This window comes from Opisthorchis viverrini (genome assembly GCF_000715545.1).
Source record: "Opisthorchis viverrini unplaced genomic scaffold opera_v5_39, whole genome shotgun sequence".
In the NCBI taxonomy this organism is placed as follows: Eukaryota; Metazoa; Platyhelminthes; class Trematoda; order Opisthorchiida; family Opisthorchiidae; genus Opisthorchis; species Opisthorchis viverrini.
The window spans coordinates 1,537,043-1,557,093 of NW_008751696.1; the positions used below are offsets into that span (position 1 = coordinate 1,537,043).

The following is a 20,051-nucleotide window of genomic DNA, read 5'->3' on the forward strand; positions in this document are numbered from 1 at the left end:
AGATGTCGGCACCATGTGACGAGCAGATGCTGCACGCAAAACCGATGCATGACGAACGGAGTCATCAGTCCTAAGTGCTGGGCTTACAAGGAGAGAGTTATTAATGGGGTGCGGAGAGGGGGAAGAAAAAGTATGTGAAGGAGGAAGAAGGGAGGCGTCAGAAGTAGCTTGATTTCGCTTACCCGCCCTGCTGTGTGCAACAAGTAAGGCGACCGCCTGATGGCGCCACGCGACGGCCGATGTGGCATGAGTGTATGTGCAATTCATGGTTGTACGTGGGCTGGGATACTGCCAGGGTGCCCACACCTAGACAGGAGGACGATTAGGGTCCTCAACCAAAGCCTTTGGCTCAAAAGCCTAACCGCAAGGCAGCGGTGTTTGGCGGGAAATGCAAATGCATTACCATTTCTACGGAACAAGTCGCCACATGTTCCAACCCCCAACCTGGAGGGCCAGGAGACTGTGTTCGTCAAATCTCTAACCATTGATCAACCTGGTGTGAGAGACTCTGCGAGTCTCGCGGGGCACTCTCCAGTATAGCTCAATGGATCGCTGAGGTGCGCAAACCGTCACACCACGGTAAGGTCCAGTCTCTTCGTGACGGAATTCTTCATACGAGTTGTGATATCTGGATGAGCGCACGCGTATCGATCGTTCGCCACTTTGGTGCATTAAAATAAGGACCGATGTTCAACCGCTTGAAAGATTTGCCATCCTGCATCTTGTCAGTTTTGAGTCCTAGTAAATGGATTTCTGTCAAAGAAAAGTTTGCTTACGAAACGTTCCGTTCATTTTCATAAGCCTGACATAGTTGCAAACGGGTCACACAGCCATTCAATTCGTCCTGGTTTTTCATGGGAGCAGCAACACAATAGCAAGCGGAATGCCGGTCCCTTCATCCTTGTGCTCTACCATTCCTGAAGTCCTGATAAACGCACTATCGCTTTATGGTGACGGAACGACAGGTGTTACTCTGTGGGAAAACTAGGACTTAGGTCTTGTGGCTCCTAGGACAGAAAGTTCCAAGAATGGATTCTCCCTTCGGACTGGATATCCTATCAAAATACCTAGCCCGCTTGACCTGGCCAACCAACAGAAGGCTAACCTTTCGTGTAATGTTTTTTTGTTTGCCTCGCAGCTCAGTTTAGCCTCGTCCACCTTGTTTAGGCCTTGTTTACCTCCAAAATCGTTCGTTTCCTTCCCCTTTGGTTGTTATTCTCTTTCCTGTTGCGCACCGCACTTTCTAGGTCAGCATCATCATGTCCGTAAACAAACGGTTGCATTTCGGCCCATCAAATTACTATTTTATTGCTGTTAAACACTTTGGAGAAGCCTTCGGATTAGTTTTGGAATCGTCAACAAAAAATGAAACGCGACTCGAAGGTCGACAACAAACGGACATGTTTCCGATGTACAGAGGCGTGTTATTGTCACCTCAGCTGGTGTGCCAAACATGAGTGACGTCAGCTGGACTTCGTGTTTTATGTCGGCCGGTGCACGAATATGACCTGGTGTTCAACGTGTTGCAGAGTATGCACGTTAACTGGATTATGACATGCAACTTATCCGAAACTAACAATGATTTTCGAACAACATGCGAACACGCTTCTGGGGCCACCCTTACCTGCCAGCCGAAACGGATCAACTCTTTTCTCTTCAACACATACTATGAATTGTCCTTTTTCCTCAAACAAAGAGGTGTGGAATAGGCAGATAAGACCACTATTGGGTCAGACAGCTTTTCGGTGATCCAAACTCCACCTGTGTTCGTGAGACAAATCCTCTGTGATGTAAAGATATGGAACACTGTCATCTCCTTGAAAATAATTTCTAGGACTGACATAAGCACCGCATGGTTGTTATTAACACTGAAGATGGCTGAACTCTCCAGGGATTGTTAATATTACACGACGCCAATCGATCCCACAAATGATGGGATCCGGTAGTTTTTCCATCATTTTATGATCCAACATACTCTTGGGCTTTAATATTCATTGCGCCATATTTTCCGACCTGTATTTTGCTTTTCGGATTTTATCCGTACTGATTGGAATAGTTATGGTTGGCTTGCTTAATCTTCAATGGAAATTTGAGTGTTCAGTTTTGCATGACGTTTAACTCGGTCATGATCTACGAAACTATGGCCTGCATCACCACTGCATGCGCTGAAGTTTGGTGTCGCACCGTTGGCGATCATACGAACTGATGACTCCCAGTTTGGACGAAATCGTAGTTCGCCTAGAGTAAATCTCCGTGAGAATGCACAGTGTTGTCCACCATAACTTCGTTTATTGTCGGGATATGCATGGATTCTGCTTATCCTTCTCATCATCATTGATAGCAGCACACCATGAACACATACTCTTATTTAATTTCTAGTGGTATGATCGAAAGTCAACCAAAACACTGCCTGGACTTGTCTTTTTTTCGGCCGAAGACCACATAACTCATCAATTAATCGGTTTGGTGATGGCCACCACGTTAGTTAGTTTGGTCTCTATTTTAGCTCCTTTTTGCATCCTCGATCTATTACGAATACTTAGTTTGCTAATAGGTGATCTAGGTTTTCTTAAGCCGTTCTATGGCAAATTCACAGCCGACCGACTTTGCCCTGCTGTACCGTCCACCATGTATTTGGATACGTCGCCGCTTTCATATAACATGAAGATTCACAAATTTTGCAGCGCAAGAATTTTCTCGAAAGTACCGATCTGACGCCCTTACTGTGGGCGCCAAGATGAATGTAGATTCTTGCCATAGTCTGCGACTTTCTGTGCGGTAGGACTGAACCAGATCGGTAGTGTCCAGAAATGAGGGTTATTCAAGTGCAAGTTACGACAGTATCACAAAGAAACTCTAGAAGCCGTTTGCGAAATCCGCCCACTAACTACATCAGTGACCAGTACCTGAATCGGATTTTACCGGTCGGCATGGTTGCGCCATCGGAGACCCGCATGTTGTTGGACAGCCACGGATAGTTTGAGGAGCCATATGCAACACCTTGGTAACAAAGTGGAATCAGTCGAACAGTATCGACAGGCTAGTATACAAGTTTGGATTATCGATGTTCGTTTACAAAATATATCTTAGCGACTGCTCGCGAAACCTGTCATAACTGTGTGAGTTACAGATCTCACGAGTTCCAAGTAATCTTCACTAAAATCTGGGCTAGTCGGTTGCGCTAACATATAAGCATTGATACGAACATTCAATTGCCTTTGCTTGTTGTAGTTGAAGTCACCTGATGACCGCAGCTTTATCCACGCTTATGATAGCATGGATCTTGCCAGACTTTCGGTTGGTTTATTCATTCATTGGTTGCAGAATTCATGGAACCACTCAACATAGAATGAATGACTGAGTTTTCTGAGCGAATTTTGCCACACTAGATGAGCTGGTTGCTGAGAAACTACTTCACGGGATGCCTGTATGACAGTTCTCCAAACAGGCAACTTCACAAACGTCCAGTACTGGATGAATTAGCCTCAAGGAATCTGAAAATTTCTACTGTAGGATACAGAGGGACAAAGAATGTATCTCAGTGTGAGATACCGTCTAATGCGTACTGGAGATTGCTTCATCTTTGGGCCACAATATTACACCTCTTAAATGTGAGGTAACTAGCCCACATATGCAATTGTCTCAGTGTAACAAGATTTTTTTCATGTGTGTACTGACTCAACATATGTGTACTAGCTCATCGATAGTGACCAGACAAGCCAGATTGAGTCGGCTGATTTGCTTCCACTGATTGGTTCAATCACTTGAACACCGGTCAATTGTTACATTTTTTTAGTGAAATTCACGTGATGCTGTTGATTGGGGACTTGTAGATAGATAAGCTGAGTGTGACAATAGGCCACGTGAGAAGTTACCTGATCGCTTGCCTCATGCAGCATGGTATGGTATCCGTAGCAGTCACATTTTGGCTTCGTAAATGAAGCATCGTGCGGACACCGAATGCAAATATATGCATTTGTTTATGGTCCACTGTATGTGACGAATCAGTCAAAACTCTGGAACATTTGCGAACATTGCAAACGGTTAACCGATCTAACCGCGTGCATTTCATGAGCCCGAATGACAACAAAATATGTAGCAGATTGTTGTTCTGGACGGATTCTGTAGTACCCCTACGATGTTGGGCATCACTTCATGCGTCTAAGTTGCTACGACCTATGACGTTCTTTATTAGAGGGAAAATTAAAGCCCTCTCTAAATTTGTCGTCGAACTGGTTTTGCCTATTCTTGTCTCAACAGACCGGTAGTTCTCAATTCTGAAACCGCCAGAACCGTCATTTTCCACGTCAGAGCAATGCCTCCCGTGAAGAATAAACAAATAAATGTGGCGGTTGTGCTTTAGATTGGCGGAAATGAACAGTTCATTTAATTACTTTAGTTTTGCACTCAACAAAATCAACGATAAAGTTGCTGTCCAGTGCATTGTTTGTTACTGGGGTACCAATTTGACGAAGAATAGCTCATTTTCATCTACTGACTCAATTAGCGTCTATGGACCTGACCTAAAATTGACGATCACACAGTAATTTCTCAACCGTATTAGTCAATTTATATATCCATCTTTCACCGAAATTGATAATTGGCGTCTCATCGAGATCTCGTTTTACGGTGACTACGCATTTTCAGTTTTTCCAGGGGTCAGTTTTCAGTGAATTTCTACCGTTTGGAGATCGCTAAAAATTCCAGTGAAAGAAAGCAATTGATCGAGAGGGGATTTGATTGATAATCTAATGAATTTCCAACCAGTTCCTAATCGATTATTTCCCACTAGGCTGTAGACAACATTCGGAAAAGTTTCACCGCTTTGTTTGCTCGGATTGATAGACCTGCAACTAGGTTTTCCATCGCTCTTTCACGTCACCATTCCATAGTGTTTGACCAGTCTCCCAAAACCGATGAATATCGTGACATTTGTAATCCGATCTGTGACTATCTACATTGATTGAAAGACGCACTTTCTCCGTACTCAAATGAGAGCTGATATCATGAATCAAATAGCCGCTGGATTGTAACTGTACATTAGTCAATCCAAATCCCACCAAATAAAGCCGAAAAACTACTGTCAATAGAGCTTATCAGAAATAATGACCGACCTCCGCACGCTCAAATCAGTGTTTGGATTTGTGCTGGTGACTGCACTTACCTGATGAACAGCAAAGTCTATATCACAGATTTTTCAATGTCCTTATGAGTAGTGTGTTACGTCAACACGGTCTCACACAATGTTTACTCTGATAGCTACCTTGGGAAAGATAAAATCGTAGTAGGTACACCAGTGCGTTATGAAGAAACCACATAACTTTGGCCGGTCTACAGCTTTCCATATTGATCGGTGCTAATTTGCTTGATTTTATATAGTACTACACCTCATGTATTCTGGGCCGCTTCTTAGCGAGTGGTTTCTTTGTGTATCGAACAACCTCAGGCAGGGGGTAGCCTTTTTTACCCTTGCCAATCGGCTCAGATGCTTCTTGGATGTTTTTTATATAGCTTTTTCTGCATATACTGCAGGCTGACTGTGGGTTTGTCAGTGTTTTCCATCAGAATTCAACTAGTAATGGATTAAACCGAACGGTTTTGGTCAGTAAGCTAGGGTTTCTTTGCGAACGAGACCTGGAACTTCAGGAATATCAATCAGAGGATAGGAATTAAAATCCTGGAATGAACAGGCGAGAGCGCATCAAAAGTATGATAGCCGTATACATTCATTTGCATACCGTTTGGTTTTGACGGGAGACTCACCTGAAACCCAGCTGAATCTCTTGTCTGTGATGCTCTTAAGTAACTGAGTGTGCTTCACCAGGTCTTCTCATGCCTCAGTCGATACGATATTCCATATATCGCGATAAATTTCATAGACGTAATGCACTGTCGGGGAGTTTTCAGCAATTTCAGAAGTAGTGCATTATGTCTACGATTTGCCTCCTTCAAAATACCCATGAATTGCCTTCTGCTGGCTATCGCAAGTGTCTCAGTGAGATGTCCTTTGAGATTCATCGTTCGACAAGTTGTTGAGAGGTTATTGCATGTCGCTGGGGGACCGCACCCAAGTTTCCCATTGGAGCAATTCATTACTAGTCAGTAAGGCAGCTTGATGCTGTCTGCGAATAAACGAAAAATCTTTCGGAATTTGCTGCTCAACCCCGTCCTATTGGGTTCGGTCCAGTTTACGTAGTATCAGATTACTAGTCAGTAAGGCAGCTTGATGCTGCCTTTGAATAAACGAAAAACCTTTTGGAATTTGCTGCTCAACCCCGTCCTGTTGGGTTCGGTCCAGCTTACGTAGTATCACCTTACCCGGATCTTATGTGCAATGTAGCTTTCGAGGGGGAAATAACTCGATACCCTGAACTCGGCAGAATGAAGCCCAAAGATAGGCTGTGTGCCATGCAGTTGATTGAATAACATCACGATCGGAATTTTGATTCGATTGTGCGGTTTACTGAACACTAGTAACTGTATGAGTAACCCATAAGTCTCTTGCGAAAACTCAGTAAAAATATACTTTTCACCAGTGGGAGTGTCCCAAAGTAGCGCACCCGTCCAGGTTACCAGTGCATAGCAGCTGAATCTTCCATCCCCGCAACCCATATTGTAGATATTGAGCGGGAAAAAAAACAATTTTCACTAATGTAGCGAAATTGACAGATAACGGCCAACTTCTATGCTGATTACCGGTGGCCAGAGGTTTAAACGCCCAAATGCACGCATGTAGTACGGACACCAGGTGAGAAAAATTTAATGGCCTGAAGCAAACTTACAAAATTGAGCGCAACTCATGCACTCACCAGACACTTTCTGAAAGGGTGAACTGTAGACAGTGGGGGTGGAGAAGCTTCTTCCACCAACTGATGCGAAGTTTTTCTGTCTGTTTAAACCCCTAACAGGTGGGGGAAAACGGTTATGAGAGACAAATTATTGAAGCGTCAGTCCACAAGGCAAGGCAAAAAAAACAATGCAATACTCAGCCGAGTTATTCAGTCAATCATCATTCTGGAAGCTGCACCTCGTAATTTCTCCTTTGCAATTGATCCTTTCAGGGAAGCTCAGATTAACTCACATATGCACAAGATATAACTCTATTCTCTTTCGGCCACTCAATTTGCATTAAGTGGCCAATCAATGCTTGGTTACTCGAGTGGCGGCTTTTCACAAAGAGGATTCATGCGAGCAGTTTACTAGTGTATGTGTTAGACGTTACTTCGCTGTCCAAGATCTCAAAACTTTCCTCAAAAGCTGCATGAGTGTAAAGTGTGGTGTAACAAAATAAGGTGTCGCTTTTATTCTTGTTTTGTGAGATGTGCTCGTCTTCAGGTCGGGGTGATCGTGCGGTCAATAAGTGTTCGAACTGGAGTGGCCAGTTTGTGAATTCAAGGTCAGAACGTTACAGGGACAGTTGGCTTTTGGATTGAACGAGTTTCTGTTGATTTGTCCAGTCACAGACACAACTTCATCCTTCGCCTCTCTCATGAGATTAGGAAACACTGGCTAAGGTAATTTCGTTTTTTAGAACGACTTTAATGTGAGAATTTCCATCATTTGTTATTCGCATCTTCGTCGGTTGTTTTCAAGCCGATTATGTTATTGGGAGGACATCACGTTGGTTATCAAAAAGAACACTTCAGTGCGTTCCGAAACATCTGTTAAACTAACTACCGTACCGATTTCTATCGCGATCGGATCGTACTTTATTGATACTATTAATCAAATCTCAGAGGAACGGCCATTTATAAGTAGCTGCCGAGTTCCCTATTCAGAGTCTCGACTACGACTGTTATCAAGAGCTATTGATTTAGTGCTACATTTGCCTGACCGTTCGCAGTGTGCACTGAAAAACGTGTGCAAATTCCTCGCCATTTAACCAGAAGTACGCGCTCATTTGGGATTCGAAATCTGTGAAAATGGTGGACAATGAATCGCTTTGGTCTTGGTCTGGTATTAACGCCTCATTTCCTTTAAGGGAATCTACATCAAGCATCTAAGTGCCCACTGTTCTGCGGGAGCATGACTTGTTCTGAGAATTTTTGTCTCTGTTGTGAGTCTAGTTTTATCTCTCGCTTCGCCTGCTGGACTTCTTAGCTGGAGCGCCGAATCGATAGGGGATGAAATATACAGATTTGTGGACTGTTTGACATTACCTCAACTAGGTGGCTGAAGGAATAGAAAGACGTTTCAAATAAACTTTAATCCTCGTGACGTAAGAAGCATTGAGCACAGACTAAACCATAGCTACAAAACGTCATAATTTGTTGCAGTCCCGTTTTAACTCAGTCTCCAACTTCATAGGTGCGGCGTGTACAAGTAACATCCCTACTGTCAATTTCGAGCAGATAGTATGCTGCATGTGTCTCAGACGCTCAACTCTGGACCGGTTATAGGACGCATTCCTGTAAATATCAAAATACTTGGGATGGTTTTTTGAAGACTTTGATCCCATTGTGCCCGACATTTGTGCTGTCTCCATCATCTCTTATTCGTTGAAATCCCCATTAGTCTAATGTGTCTCAAACTATGGGTGGATGGCACCAAGTTCTATCAGAAAAAAGTTAATTCTTTGATGCTCGTTTGCCATGGGATCAGACTGATTCTGAGTGGTGTGTTTTTGAGCTTCACGCAGCAATGAGGATGGCGAGTTGTAAACTGAATAAACTATGAGTGGAGCATTGTAACAAACGGGTAGTTTCTTTAAGTTTCGTGCCGATTATGATGCTGTAAACGGACAACTAGTACAGACCTGGTGTGCAAGAACAGCCTGAACAAGCTGCACTTGGATGCATTCTACTCTGTGATGCTCTTAAAAGTGGATAATAAAGGAGGTGAATCTACTGTTGTCTTAGATATTTCACTTGTTTATCATCGTAGCGATAAGGTTCTTTTGATTCCATCCATAAAATATAGGTATTCTCAATTGCTTTCGTTGGTTAATGAAGATTTCAATCAGGCGCTGTAGTGCGTAGTGAATTCTACGTAGGCAGTTCTTTGAATAATCCAAGTCATTTAATTAGCCCATCGCTTCACCGTCTCATGGAATCTTAGATCGTACGCCAATGTATGTGATGAATTTTTTAGTTTGCTGTACTTGTGTGTAGAATCACTGAAAACGTCTCGAATGAACCCGACCAGATCGAGGTTGACATCGGTTGGACGCTGTCTAGTCTGGAAAGCTCAAACTTACTGACCAGAAGTTACTTGCTTTGAACTCAACCTCAAAATCTCGACCGCCTCCGTCTAAACCTAAGCGACCTGGCAGTGCCTCATCCTTCGTGCTTCCTTCGGGTGGTATGTGAGGTAGACACCGAAAAACTGTTACAACAGAGCGATATAACAAGATACTGTCAGTTGTGGCCAACCGGTGAGCAAGAATCGATGTGGATGCGCCCGTCCCAATCGCCGCTGGTTTCATCTGATTACTCTTTCAGTGGACATTCTTTTATTTTTTATAAATAATAGAAACATTCTGGAATGCAAGAACCCATGTTTTTGTATACTCTGATCTCTTTATTCGTTGTTCTGCTGACTGTTCGTGTTTGGTTGTGATTAGACAAAAAACAGTTTCAACTTCACAGTCCATTTAATTGATACGAAATGATGCTCAATCGACTACAAGTAAACAATGCTCAGAATGGCAACAAGGTAACATATCTGTAGTGTAAAACGGCTGGACAGCTTATATCTGGGTATCTGTTTCGTTGGTAGTCCGCTTCATCCGATACAAGCTAAAATGTTTATAATCGGTGGTGGACCTCAATATACGAACTCGAAGTTTATGAGCTATTCACCTTGTTAAACGGTCATCAGCAGACAAACTATTCACGCATACTTCTCACAGCAAAGCATACCAGACCTGGACTCAGTTACACTTCCCAAAACTGATTTCCAAGAACCTATATACCTGGGTTGAGCCTTATCCAATGCCGCCCAAGCGCCTCTAATTTACCGATGACAAACCTAAAAAGACGGCAGAGTATGTTCGGGCGTGGGTAGTAAAAACCAGACATTGTTTTTCTGGTATACATTACCGGAGACTGTGATTGCATTTACCTTGGTTTCAGGCCAAAGCAGTTTCTGAACCTGGTAGCTAAACTGGAGAGAGCTGCATAACATAAATATACCGTTTTTTACAAGGTAAGCTGGTAAACACGTATCCCACCGATACCAAACCAATTAGAAAGCCCGTTCGTCTGTCTGCAAACTGGTCCATGGTGTGGGAGTGGGACGCTTGGTATGCAGTGCTGTAAGATTAGTTCTTACAGCTTATAATTTAGTCACGTTCAATAATATCACGCATACGCAGCCGTCTCTAATGAGCGCACTCCATTAGGAAACGATGTAACACGTAAGTATAACATTTCCTTCCCCAAGTTTACATTTATGTGATCATCAATAAAGTCAGGTTAAGTCCCTTATACTGTGTCTGCTAATCGATTATCCGACTGGCGCTGACATTAAGCGCAGACGTTTGTTATGCTTATGGTATATACATATACATACATATATATACATATACATGGTGTATATATTCAAAAGGATTCGGACGGACACTTTGATAGGAAAAATTCCGAGCTGTTAATAGTACCATTTCATTATCACTTAGTGATGATATGAGCAGGTGCGAAGCCATTAATCGAGATTTCGTCCTGCAACTTATGCCACAAAATAGCAGCTAGGCTAGGCTAGGAAGCCATTGGTTTGCCAAAAAAACATGCGCACACTAAGTCTGTGTTGGGCCAATTTTCTCCATCATAAACATCACAAAATGTGTCCCGTTCAGAAGTGTTCAGAAGTGTTCTATAGCCTTCCAAATTCATAAATCTATTGTTTCGTGAGCGGATTATATTTCGCCGATCTTCAATAGCGGTTCCTTTTTTCAAAACGGGCATCATTCCTATCCTGGAAATCTGCTCAGCCATACCTAATCACACAAAACTAACGAGTGATTAGGGGTGGTAGGAGCGAGATTCTTATTTTACACTTTGCTTACCATTTGTACCCCTTTTTTTGTTACGGCTGTATGGAACTTGAAATTTTCTTCGCATGAGCACAGGTCACAGACACGATCACTCGGATCTCAAGGTAGTGTTATCTGTCAGATAAGAAATAGGCGGCACTCAAGGGGAAAGTTCGTAGAGCTGAGCGCAGGATTGGTTTTCCGTTAGATTGGTCGGGGCATGCGACCTAAAGGCTTTGCTTGGTACTTTCATTATCCAGTTATTCGGACCGAAAAACACTTTGTGACCATCATGTTTTAAAGCAAAAGCCAATTTGTGCCCCTTCCGTTTTGTGGGTTGCCGCATAGTCTCATGCTAACATGAAAGCAGTTTATTTTAGGGGGGGGCTCTGTGGGGAATTTAAACCACATACCTGTGCATCTACTCCGAATAATAGGGATGCCATTCAGCTCAGCAGTTTATACTGTTCACGGAGGAATGAAAATGGTGAAAATAACGAGCATAGTTGTTACCTAACAACATCTCAAACCAATCAAACCAGAATGTCGCCAGCATGTGAGTTGGTGGTGTTGGAAACCAACATCGAAGCAAAGCGACAGGAACATGTGCATGCATGGTTTTGCATTTTATGCCAAATAAGAAAAACCAAAAGACCTTGGTCCATTTTTGCAACATACAGAACAGGAAAATTCGTTCAGCTGTAACACTCTTCCGGTGCCTGGATGTCATGCTACCCGAAGAAAGCACAAGGGCTGGGATACTGCCAGGTTGCCCAAGCCTAGACAGAGGAAGTCGAGAGGCAGAGGTCGGGTTGGGACAATGGACCTTCCGGTCAGTAAATTCGCACTCTAACCGTTTGAATCATCTCGCCCAGAGCAAACACGTAGTGGGATAGGTTCACTTTTCTTTTACAAAACGACCAAACGACACTTATTGTCTATCTACAGTCGAACACTCGATCACTGACAGGGTAAGCACAAGATCTGACTAAAAGTCTCGCGCAAATGGTGCCAGCTAATATATCCTGGTGATCGGGATCAAGGTTTAGTGGTAAAACCTCCAAGCAGTTTGCAGTTTGGTCGGCTCCTAAGTTATACTCAGTGATTGACGCCTGTGGGGTTCATCTGGATCTCCGACTCGTGGAATTTGGTTGCGTCATAACCACTTTGGTGTTTTTGGTGTGTACTAAGTGCTCCAGTTGGTAACCGTTAGTCTGTCCTTTTGATATGCCCCGCAGCAGGTAAATAATAAACTATATGACAGCAGAAACAGTAAGTGGATCGCATATCATGTTTTGGTGTCCACGAAACGCAGAAGTGCAGCAGAGAAGACTCAATTTGTAGCTGAAACCTCTTTGTACCTCATATATTTCTCTGTTCTGCTTTCCGAACTGTGCGATTAGACTGTTTTCACTCGCAATCTAACGGCCGTTTTCCACTACAGTCTCCCTGAAACTGCCTTGACCACTATTTCGTCCGCCCTGCGTGTCCTCTAGTTCTATGGGACAAGGTCGTTACCAGGACAAGCTTATGCACAATCGTTGCGAAGCTGCTGCAACTGTTCGCCACCCAGAACTTTTTCCGGCGAAGTGAACGCTGTATTCTTCCGTTCACATACGCACGCACAACTGCCTCCGATAAGGAGGTATTGACTTTGATTCACATTCACGGGCTAGACATTTGACGATTGATGTTTTTCTACCCGTTTTAGGATCCTGAATGTTTTACTTCCTAAAGTGAATAATGTAAAGAGAATATTAACGTATCTAAAGTCATTTTCTCTCCTGCCTTGAAGGAAGGCTATTTCTAAAACCAGCGAAAAATCAGAATTTCCACGTGAATGATTGTGATGGTCCTGGTTAGATGATCATTCTAAAATCGAATCCGGATGAAAGTGATGACATGGAATAATCAGTAAGGTATCCACAGCTCACTTACAAGTGAAACAGGTTCTTACAACAATTACGTCTACTTGACTTCTCTGGGAAACATCCTAGTGGCTAAGCTGAGGTTAAAAGGAGTGGCAAAGTGCACCTATCGAAACGAGGTACCTGTGTACTAGCACTATGCTCCGTTCCGTTGGTCTCGCAACAATGCCAGAACAATGAAGCGTTATTTCAGTTTTCACTGAGGATCATTGATTTCGACTCACTGCTGCTTTGTGTAGGGCACTTGCAGACAATTCCCCGCCACTATCGTGGATGAGTCACTGTGCAATGGAAAGCTATGTAGAGGGAGAATGTTTTGTTGGATTGAATGAATCATCGTCGCCATCCCTTGACCAGCTGCCCACGTGCCTGCATTAACCAAACATCGGAATGGAAAATAGACTTGTGGATGTAGAAAAGAGGGGAGAAAGGAGGTTATGGCTACGGATCGATGGGTACAACGGTGGTACCTGTCCCGTTTTTTCGTTTGTGTGCGTCCCTCTTGATCACGTGATTTTGTGCGGGATTTTTTTATCATACAATAAACACAATCGGCGAAGGATACCCAAGTGTTTTCATTGAAAAAGATAGCAACGTCGATTTACGTCATTGCTTTTAATACGTTTCATTAAAATCGCTTTTTCCGCCTTAACAGACCATAGTCTGGAATCGTAGTAGGCTACAGTGTTGTCAAGGGAAGTAGTGGGTGTTGTCGCTGAATCTCTGAGCTAACATATCATTCCCCTTTATGCAACGTCACAGACCGCCAATGTATGAAAAGGAATAACCGACTGACTTGCAATGGCACCACTGAGACAACGAGACACTCAACATCCTTTTTACAAAATGATTATCCGCATTAGCTCGAAAATTCATCTTGTCAACTAAACATTCGCTGATTTTCAGGCAATCAGGTCAGCTAAATTGTCTGAGGAAAATGTATATTGTATTGTGATTTGATCACGTGGCTTATCCTTAAGTATAACAGCCGGTTCCCTAGTGGTAGTTTGTGCACCGAGTGAGCTCGGCTACGGATTTTTTCCCGTATTTGCAGTCTTCCGTAACATTTCTCCTTAACTACTCTTGGAGCGAAGGATAATTTTGACCTCCCGTTGTTGACCACCGTAGTTTACCGTTCTGATTGCAAGTTATTAGAGGTTATACGCAAAAGCAAGCCAAGAAACCTTTGACCGAAATGCTACTTTGAACACATTTTACATGTTTAATTGGGAGACCTTCAAATAAATATGACTTTGCCGTCAAACCTTGGATTGCTCAATATTGCCCGTGAACAAGTAGTACACTATGCATGCGAATATGTTCCGTTTGGACGTGTTTGAAAAGTTTCACTGCGTAAAATTCGGCACAAAAATTATCGACCAATTTTCCATATGCCTTGTTTGCCTGCGAATCAGCTGACCAATTAATGTTGCCATATGAAGTCAGCAAATAACGAATGTCGGTTATCCGAACCTACCACACGTGATGTGGTCACACCAACTAGCTGTTTGTGGCGCTAGTCGGAAGAACCGGCGCTCACGACCTGCGTCTGTTACGCAACCAAAGCGGTGCGCATAGAATAGCTGGCTTCAAAGTAGAACTGTTGTCTGAACCTGTCCAACTTGGGGGTGACGAAGGCGTTCCATCTCGTTTTTCGTGTCCCGAAATGGATTACAGTTTACTTTTTTTCGGAAATAAACGTTGCGCTAAACGTTTTACTTCATCCAAGTTTGACGCCAACTTCTGTTAATATTATAGAACTCATAAAACTTCAGCACAAGAATGTATCTGGTTGGTTGGGACAATATGTTGAGTTCCACAGGCCACCCGTTTTGTGGAAAAATTCACTGTGTGCATTCATTTGCAAATGATGTGTAACCGATCATTTCTATTATATCGTTACCGTTCCAGAGCATCGCCTAACATCATACCAATTAGGCTTTTATTGTAATATGGCGATCTGCTACAATCGTGGTATTTTTCGTTACAAGGAGATTACGTTCTAAAAACACTGTTGATCCAACTAGCAGCAATTAGGCCAAAAAATCCCCCAGTGGAATCAAAGTAGCAGTGATTACAATAGTCAGAACATTGTGATACAAATTTGTCTGCGGGCTCCGCATTGTTTTGCATATTTAGTAGCAATGGGCCGGTCGACTCGGTGGCCATCATAACGCAATCAGCGTCTTCGCTAACAGGAATCTTGGAGTTGACGAGGCAGGTGACGACGCGTGCATCTTGTACAAGGAGTTTACGTTCTAAAAACACTGTTGATCCAACTAGCAGCAATTAGGCCAAAAAATCCCCCAGTGGAATCAAAGTAGCAGTGATTACAATAGTCAGAACATTGTGATACAAATTTGTCTGCGGGCTCCGCATTGTTTTGCATATTTAGTAGCAATGGGCCGGTCGACTCGGTGGCCATCATAACGCCATCAGCGCCTTCGCTAACAGGAATCTTGGAGTTGACGAGGCAGGTGACGACGCTGTTGTGCATCTTGCGCCCTTATGGGAAGCTAAACCCCAATACAACACACAAGAAGTATTTCTAATCACCTAAAGTGGTGACTCTCAACTCTCCGTCGAACAGGAAATGCCCCACTGAAGATGCCCATTGGTCGAAAAAGTTGGGAACATGGTAGCTGTCACCAGCATTGACTTGAAAACGGCCTTAGATACATGTTTCGCGGAGAACACGTTCAGCCAGTCTTTTTCTCCGTTGTACATTCAGGTTATCGTTCATCCTGAGTGTTCATTCCGCTCGAAATGAAACCATTCAGCATGCTCCAAAACGGTGTTGAAGACTTCTAGGTATAAACTATTTAATCAGTGGGAATCTTGTCACATAAGTGAGACCAATCTAAGATGAATTACTGAGAAGGGCTGTACGGTCGTTTCGTCTTAATAGTCAGCAGTGTTCACCTGACAGAACTATTGTGAGTTTCGGAACAGTGACCTCTCGCTTATAGTCTGAACACAGCCGCTAAACCAGAAGCAACTGATCAACAGTGGCTTTACAAGAAACTGTCCATATTTATCTGGCGTTGCAAGAGGACTTACGCCAGTAAAAGTGGCATCATCGTAGGGAGAGATCTCGGTTCCGACTTAAGTGGCCATGTGACGGTGGACAAACTTCCATGAATGTGACCTTCATTTGGACATTTGGTTGCCTTGGTATGGTATGCTCATACTGTAATGCGAACTGTGGTCAGTAGCTGCGTATTTATTAAGAAATGACACTTAATCTCACACACCAGACAAAAAAGACTGTGAATCCTCAGGATAACTTGACTATTCTAAAGTGTTGTCGTTCTTCGAATACTTTCCACTGTTTCATTACGTCAGAAAAAGAAAGGAACAAATAAACCACTCCTCCTTTTCATGGAAGAATATTCAAGAGTACTGTCCCGTAGTTCAATGGGTTTTGTTTACCTGAAGGTGAGGACAGTAATAACTCTTTTTTTCATCAATTTATTTTCAGAGTTAGAAAACGGCCATGAAGATTAACTTAGACTCTGTTGCCCATGTTTTCGTTAAGTTCAAACACAATAGTAAGTTATCTATAGAGGAAAATGTCGGTAGCTCAGGTAGCGTAGATGGTCGTTGGCTTGTTCGCTGAGCTGGGCAATTTGGTTGCAAACGTTTCATCACCAATCGAGGTGACATCATCAGTGCGTAGTTGTGTGTAGCGGTGGGTTAGTGGCGAACAAGCCAACGACCATAGTAAGTTATTTACTTAAATTCTGGACAGAAGCATTTCTTTGTATGTGGTACTACTCATAAGGTTGCTGAAACTCCATCGACAGCCCACGACCGGTTTCGCCCTTCTTGGGGCTCATCAGGTAGGCGCAGCCCCCGGGTTTCCGTCAACCTTGACGACAGCTAGCGTCCCACAAGCCGCCGCCGTGCTTTTCCAAAATACACAAAATCGATCTTATCTTTGTGTGCTTTGATCCTGTGAGTAGGTGACATTATTCAGCGATTCGCAGCTTCAGAGTAAATGCACTTTGCATACCCATCCTCTTTTACCAGTTGGCCGAAATGGACTGGTGAGGTGAAACGGGAGCTGTGAATCTTTAGTATAAAGTCATCAGTCAGTACTACTACGGTTTGTAAAAAGACTAAGAACGTGTTCTGTACAACGTAGGTAATGAAACAATGGATTGGGAAGATGATCAACTAAACACATGGCTGGCTTAACGTGAATTAAAATATTCTGACATTGACATCAATACATTCTTGCAGGAGAATGTTGTGCCGCATGTCCGCTGCCTATCGCATAATAATGGTAATATGTGAACAACTAAGTGAGACTGCTGCACAAAGACTGTATGATTTCTTTGGAAAAAAAACTTTCCGTAGGAAATGGCACATTGCCCCATTAACGCACAGTGGACGCCCTATGGGGAGGGTACCAATGTGCCTTTATTTCATGTAGTCCACCTATAATGCAGATAAAAATTAGGGACAACTGACAGGTTCCGGAGAATGGATATATTTACAGAAGATCTCAATACGGTACGCAGTACCTCACTATATCTCACTCGTCTCGTTAAACGATGACTTCTCTTGATAAACAAGTTATTTGATCACCGGCCCATCTGAAATTTTCAGCTTTCTACCCAAATCCACACTACAATTTGAAGCTGTTAGAGAGAAGGCATTTCAGAAAATATTGTCCTTATTCATTATTTTCGCTTTATCTCAAAATAAAGGTGCCTTCCTCATACCCTACACGTTGATGTTACTACTTCTTGGGCTCCCCCTTTTCTTCCTCGAATTCGCATTTGGACAATTTGCCAGTTTGGGACCAATTTCGGTGTGGAATGTCAGTCCGCTTTTCAAAGGTAAGCATCCCCCCAAACGCCATCTGCATTGAGTGGTCTCGCATTTTAAACGTTACTTTTTGAAGAACTAGCTGGTTATTGTTGTAATTCCTTTAAACAACGGTTAGGACTCATCTTTATAACTTTAGAGCGTCCTTCGCCTCCTTGAAATGGTCATATGAGTGGCACTGTCTAAGCGTTAAGCAGCTAGGAAACGCTTCATAGCCTGTCACATCCGGCCATTTGTTTCATTTGTTCGTCCTTGGTGTCTCTGAGAAGTTTCCAATCGAGTGCTGTGAGTGTGTGTACAAGAAACGATGTGACTTTTGTGAAGGGTTACTATGTTATTATTATATTATTACTAATATAGCACTTTCGCCACGTCGCTTTTCAGCATACTTTAAACGTTTATGCCGATAGGCATTTCACCAATTTTCATGCACTTCTGGATGAGGACACGCGCCAGCTAAGTTGTGCAATTATAGCTCTACTAGAATCTTTACACATCTGACACCCTAGAATAGTACAGAGTTTCATCAGCTGGGTTTGGGATTGCGGGCTTGCCACTCCTAAACCTAGTATAATGTAGCAGAGACCAACCGGCTGTGGAATAAAAACTGCGTACTTCTTTTTTATCGTTTTGAAATATGACATATGGCAGCCGAAAGTAATAATAATCAATTCAATGTTTTGATGCACTCAGGTATATCCAGATGAATCCTAGAAGACTCACAGATAGCACAAAACCTCATCAGCTAAAACTAATTTTCTTTGTACGAATTTCATTATCTGGTTTGATTAAATCGAACCTTTCGTCACACAACGTACTCATACTGTATTGACGACCAATACAAACGGGCTTAATCTGAGCTTATGCGATTCAAATGCATTAATTAAATTCTCTATACTTCAGAAACGGTAACGTTTCTGAACGGGTAAGCGTTTAAGTTTATACCGACTACTGCTGTCAGATCTGATGCACTCATAGCCGAATTCGAGGCAAAACCCATCGCTTTTATCGCGTACACCAAGGTAAACCTCATGGAAGAATGAATTTCTCTGCTATTGGGTTGTAGACTTATTCCTAAAACTAACTGGAATGGTCCGGGTGATGTTAGAAGCTTTCTGAGTTAAGATCAACATGGGCAATTCTGTCAACCACTGGTCTGAGAGGCTATCATCTCAACCAATCTGTTCCTAAGCCCGATACTGCTATACCGGTTAGGATGAACAAACGTGTTGTGTGGTCGTATGTTCGCGGTTTGATGAACCAAAGTAGTCCCAGCATTTGCCGCTGCGCTTCTGAAGTTTTTAGGCGCCTATTCACTTGCTTTACGGTCTGTGAAGTCGAAAGTTGTACAGTAGGTTTTTAACTTATGTTTCTACAGAGGTCTCCAAGTTCGGAAACGTTATCTTATCCTGATAAATAAATAAATTGACAAATAAATGAATATCCTAATAAGTCGAGGTAGTTCTGTAACGGGATGTGTTGTGTGCAAAGGTAATTTGCAAGCCAGTCGCCCAACAGGACGAAGAGCCTTTGATATGCTCGATATGCCTGAAATTCCCACAGTAGTTACTAGTACACACGTGAATGAATCGGTTCAACGTAACTTGAATCCTGCTTCCAACCCATAAATTCTCTAGATACACCTCAGAACATTTTTAGGAAATTTGGATGAGATTGTCTCCAGTGTTTTTTCCGAATTCTGCCTTGATTCTGCTGTGATATGACTTTTTCAGTGAATGGCTGAGTAGAACTCTGTAAATGTTTCAAACCGATTAAACGTTATCATCAGTGAACACTGATGACTACTCTTAACAAATATGAAGCAGCCGTACAGAGCCTCTTCACCTTTCGGAATAAGCCGACCTTGGACGATGAAACCCAAGGAATTTTGGTGTTATAACCCCGTATAGTCTGCCATGTGAGGCTATTCATCCTTAAGGGCAATGATCAGGTAGACTTGGAGTGGGTCATTCACATGATTTACTGCTCAACAGTTGGGTTAATCAGCAGAGGGTTGGCCACTCCCATTTAGAAGGCCTGCAGTGCCACACACTCCTCAGTTGCCTGGATATAGCAAGGTATATAGCATATGCAGCATACAGTGTTTCCTCGGGTGATTTGGAAATTCCAGGATAAAGACTCAGATGACCTATGGGATGTTTTGCTTTCTGACCAGTGAACTTGGCGATTTTGGGTGCGGCTTGTCGAACTTGTTTGCTCTTCGTAAACCATAACTCAAGCGAACCATCATCAGACAGCTTGTTTCCAACATAACTTGCTGTTATCTTGATGATTTAACGTGTTTTTTGGCCTCATTG

General features: G+C 42.9%; 1 protein-coding gene across 1 annotated transcript in view; it reads left to right on the top strand.

Moving 5' to 3' along the window:
* T265_13143 (hypothetical protein) overlaps positions 1-20,051 on the top strand; it is a gene marked incomplete at both ends in the record, with an annotated part of 101,059 nt that overhangs the window by 23,920 nt on the left and 57,088 nt on the right. Inside the window, one exon of the mRNA XM_009167394.1 lies at positions 17,512-17,744. Within this exon, the coding sequence (XP_009165658.1) occupies positions 17,512-17,744 (233 nt within the window). The remainder of the gene's footprint in view (positions 1-17,511; positions 17,745-20,051) is intronic.